The sequence below is a fragment of the Dreissena polymorpha genome, chromosome 11 (genome assembly GCF_020536995.1).
Source record: "Dreissena polymorpha isolate Duluth1 chromosome 11, UMN_Dpol_1.0, whole genome shotgun sequence".
Taxonomy (NCBI): Eukaryota; Metazoa; Mollusca; class Bivalvia; order Myida; family Dreissenidae; genus Dreissena; species Dreissena polymorpha.
In genome coordinates this window covers 58545073-58549214 of record NC_068365.1, presented here as the reverse complement: position 1 = coordinate 58549214, position 4142 = coordinate 58545073, and the positions used below count along the sequence as shown (strand labels likewise).

Below are 4142 nucleotides of genomic sequence, written 5' to 3'. Positions count from 1 at the left end.
TGTACTCTGCCATTGTACACGTGCCGCCGGCTTGGAACTCCGCAAAAAACTTCCTGTCCTCGTACCATCGTCCCAAGTACTAAAATATGGATTTTTAAAAAAATAATTTATTACATTTTTTACATATGAAATACATGCATGTTACATTTAATTATATTATGTTATGCATTGATCAGTGGCATATACTTGGCAATAAAACTGTATTATGTGAATTTAAAGGACTAACCACGATTATATTTAGGTGAAAGTGTATATGATCGTGGCAGTAAACAATTCAACATGTGTGCGTGTACTGTAAACCAATCACCACGTGTACATTAACGTGACGCTAAGCAAATCAACGCGATTGTTGATTGTGATAGCCAATAAAACAAGCGTCCGTGTATTGACGTAACAATAAATTAAACAAATGCGTGTTTATAAACCTAACCGTAAACAAATTAATACGATTATAATCACGTGACAGAATGCAAAACAACCCAAACGAACCATTACATAAAAGATGTGTAGATGGACGTGACATCAAATAAATCAAATATAAGCATGTGAAAGCTATATCAAATAAACTAAGCATGTGAATATTCTCGTGGCAGTATATAAAACAATCACAACCGTGACGGTAACAAAACCAATATGAATACACACATGTAAAATTAGATACAAAACGGAAGTGCATATAAAAAAATAAACAAATCAACACGTGTATATGAAGGTGACTATAAACAATATATCACGTAAATATTATTGTTCCAGTAAAAAAAAATCAAAACGTTTATATTTAATTGATACTTAAGAGCCAAACCCATGTATTTAAACTAGACTGTAAACAAGAAAGGAAGTCTGTATGAACCTGGCTAAAAAAAATAAAGTAAAAAGTGTGTATAAACAAGACAGTAAACAGCCCAATACTTGAGTATTGACCAACAGACAGGTGTGATTAAACGTGACCGAAAACCAACACACAGATGGGCATAACATGACCGTAAACCAACAAACAGGTGCCTATTAACGTGACCGCTAAGAAACAGACAGGTGCGCATTAACTTGACCGTTAAGGTTCATGGGGGGGGGGATAAAATTAATTAAAACTTCGCTTTGGTTTTTCTTCATTGAATGTGGTACAATATGGTCAAACTATATATCATTTTAAAGCTAAAGACGGATAGAATAACATAAACACATTTTTGACATTCAATATTTGTGTGCTTAATTCATATTTTGGTTTAAAACCAATACTTTTTTACACTAATTTACAAAATCTCAATCTAAAGTTAGGAAGGATATGCACTGCCTTAAGTTGAATAAATACAAAGCTATATACATATACAAGGTCAAGTTAGCAACATTTCACAGAAAATTATTGTCATAAAACAACAAATGAGTTTTTATTCAACTGCCTTTTTTGGATAAATATCCTAAACATAGATCTAAAAATAACTAAAACGTAACTACTTTTTAAAAATCCAGATATGGTGGATAATAAAAGTCACAATTCTATTTCAAAGGCTTAAAAATTTTGTTATTTACCTCTCAACCAAATTGCAAATTTTAAACCATCTCAAATTGAAATAGAATGCAGACGACATATACAATTGTAAAGGAATATAAAGAAAATGTCAAAACGATTGATTTTATATTTCGATTCCTTCTACCCATTTGAAAGCGTGGCCATCGCTGTGATCCGTAGAAAAATGTGCAAAACAAATCGGTCGAAACCACGTGCAGTGGCGAGAAAACCGGGTATGTGTATACACATACCTGAGATAACACATACTTATTTTGACAGTTGGGTGGCAACTAGTAAAACAACTATTAACATTAATCAGCAAGAGATCGCCCTAAATAACAGAAATGAGCACGTAGAGATATCATCACTTACCATATTTCAAATATTTTCCAGCTGAAAATTGTCCCCAACACGTCTTTTTTATTTAATTTGTATTGTTTTTCTGGAGCCGAAGTGCATCTCACAGAATATCCATCCAACTTCCGTTGTTTTCACTTTCGTTATTAAAAACTCCGTTTAAAAAAATTATTTCTACTTTTAGATTGTTAAAGCGATGTATTATTATATATTAACAATAGAATAGTATACCGTGATGGATTGAACGGAGTAACGTATCGATCTTTCTGTTAGTCTGTAAGCGTACTATTTTATGCGCAATAATAAAGTACATGTGATTCGACAGCGATTGTAAACATTGGTGAAATGCTTCTTACATAGTTATTCTTTTGAGTGTTTATGAGGTCTTATCGTGCAGTTTGCAAACATCAACGGAAAGATTACAATCCAATGCATTTGTCATCGTCAACCGTTTGGAATGTCAATTAGGCGATGAGTGAGTTTTTAGCATGTTTCTTTCTATTTTATTGATTTAAAAATGGCTGTCCCCATGGTGATGAAATAACATGTGTTCGAGTTTTGATATTTCTATATATGCAAACTTTTTTTACTATTTAAGCGTAACTTGCCCTCGTCAATGTCGATATTATTTACTAGTTATATAATTTTCCGCCGAAATACGTGGAATAAACATGATTCAGATTTTTAAAAAATAATGTATATTTTAGTGTTAAAATCGCTTTGTATTTTGATTGATTTTGTGGATGTTATGATACGTTGATATATAAAATTGGTAGCAGCTTGAAGGAAAAAACATCCATTAAAGCATATATGTATACATTATCAATTTGGCACTCTTCCTTTAGTCAAATTTGAGTTCAATGCTAGGGGTCCCACATTTTTCAAAATGAAGCCTCTACATGAACCTTAACCAACAGACAGGTGCGCATTAAATTGAACGTTAACCAACAGAGAGGTGCGCATTAACTTGACCGTATACCAACAGACAGGTGCCCATTAACGTGACCGCTAAGAAACAGACAGGTGCGCATTAACTTGACCGTTAACCAACAGACAGACGTGCGCATTAACTTGACCGTTAACCAACAGACATGTGCGCATTAACTTGACCGTTTACCAACAGACAGGTGCACATTAACTTGACCTTAAACCAACAGACAGGTGCGCATTAACGTGACCGTTAACCAACAGAAAGACGTGCATTAACGTTACCAACAAGCGTATTTTGACTCGATTGTAAACAAACCAAAACGTGCGTATTCACTTTACTGCTGATAGCAAACACGTGTATATAAGCATGACCTTAGACAGCCCAACACGTGTATATTCACGTGACATCAAATATCCACCATGCGTTTACTAATTTGACAGTAGACAACCTAATATATTTATAGTTACAGGAAAGTAAACAACCCAACACGCGTATACTTACGCAAGGGTACACATTAAAGCACGTATATAATTGCGAGGCAATAAACAAATCAACACGTGTGTGCTAACGCAAAAGTAACCAACCCAACACGAGTTTATTAACGCGACTGTAAAAATCCAAACTCATGTTTATTAGCATGGCAGTAATTAAACCAAATATGTTGATCAACGTAAACGTTCACAACCTAAAACACGTATAGTAAATACATGTGTAGTAAACAAGTAGTTATATTTACATGGACGTTAACAGCCCAACACGTGCATATTAACGCGACAATAAACAAAATAGCACATGTATATTAACGTTACCGTAAATAACCAAATACTGAAAACAAAGGGACACGTGTGTAAAAGGCAATCATACCATATAAAACTTATCAAAGTGGCTCGTAAATAATCTCTCTTAATCAAATTTAGAGACAAAGAACTTCAAATATTAATTCCATTGTGTAAAAACAATTAAATAATGAAACAATACATATTTAATTTTGTAAAAAAAGAAATGTTTCTTGACACTTCTTTGTTATGATAATTGTAAACAAAAAATATCAATGAACCAGAAACCAACTTGACTTGTACGTACATGTATGTGGAACCGAATTGTAAACCTGTCTAAATATTAAGCTTATTTGCTTAATATTGTTGATGGATTTATAGTTCAGAAGATTTTAATTTGTTGCTTTGTTTTTCACAAATGTTTCCTTATTGATATGTGTCCATGATATATTAATAAACATTGATACATATTTGCACGAATGCAAGATTTATTAACTGAATTCAAAATTGAGATATGTTTAAATCATTTTGCATTAAAATTTGTCGATAGTATCCAAGATTTATCAAATAT

The 4142-nt window shown here is 32.8% G+C and overlaps 1 protein-coding gene across 1 annotated transcript in view; it reads right to left on the bottom strand.

Moving 5' to 3' along the window:
- LOC127850284 (apolipoprotein D-like) overlaps positions 1 to 66 on the bottom strand; it is a 2698-nt gene extending 2632 nt beyond the window's left edge. The window contains exon 1 of the mRNA XM_052383204.1: positions 1 to 66. This exon is cut by the window's left edge and continues 52 nt beyond it. Coding sequence (XP_052239164.1) covers positions 1 to 13 — 13 coding nt within the window. The 5' untranslated portion in view covers positions 14 to 66.
- Positions 67 to 4142: the final 4076 nt, after the last annotated feature.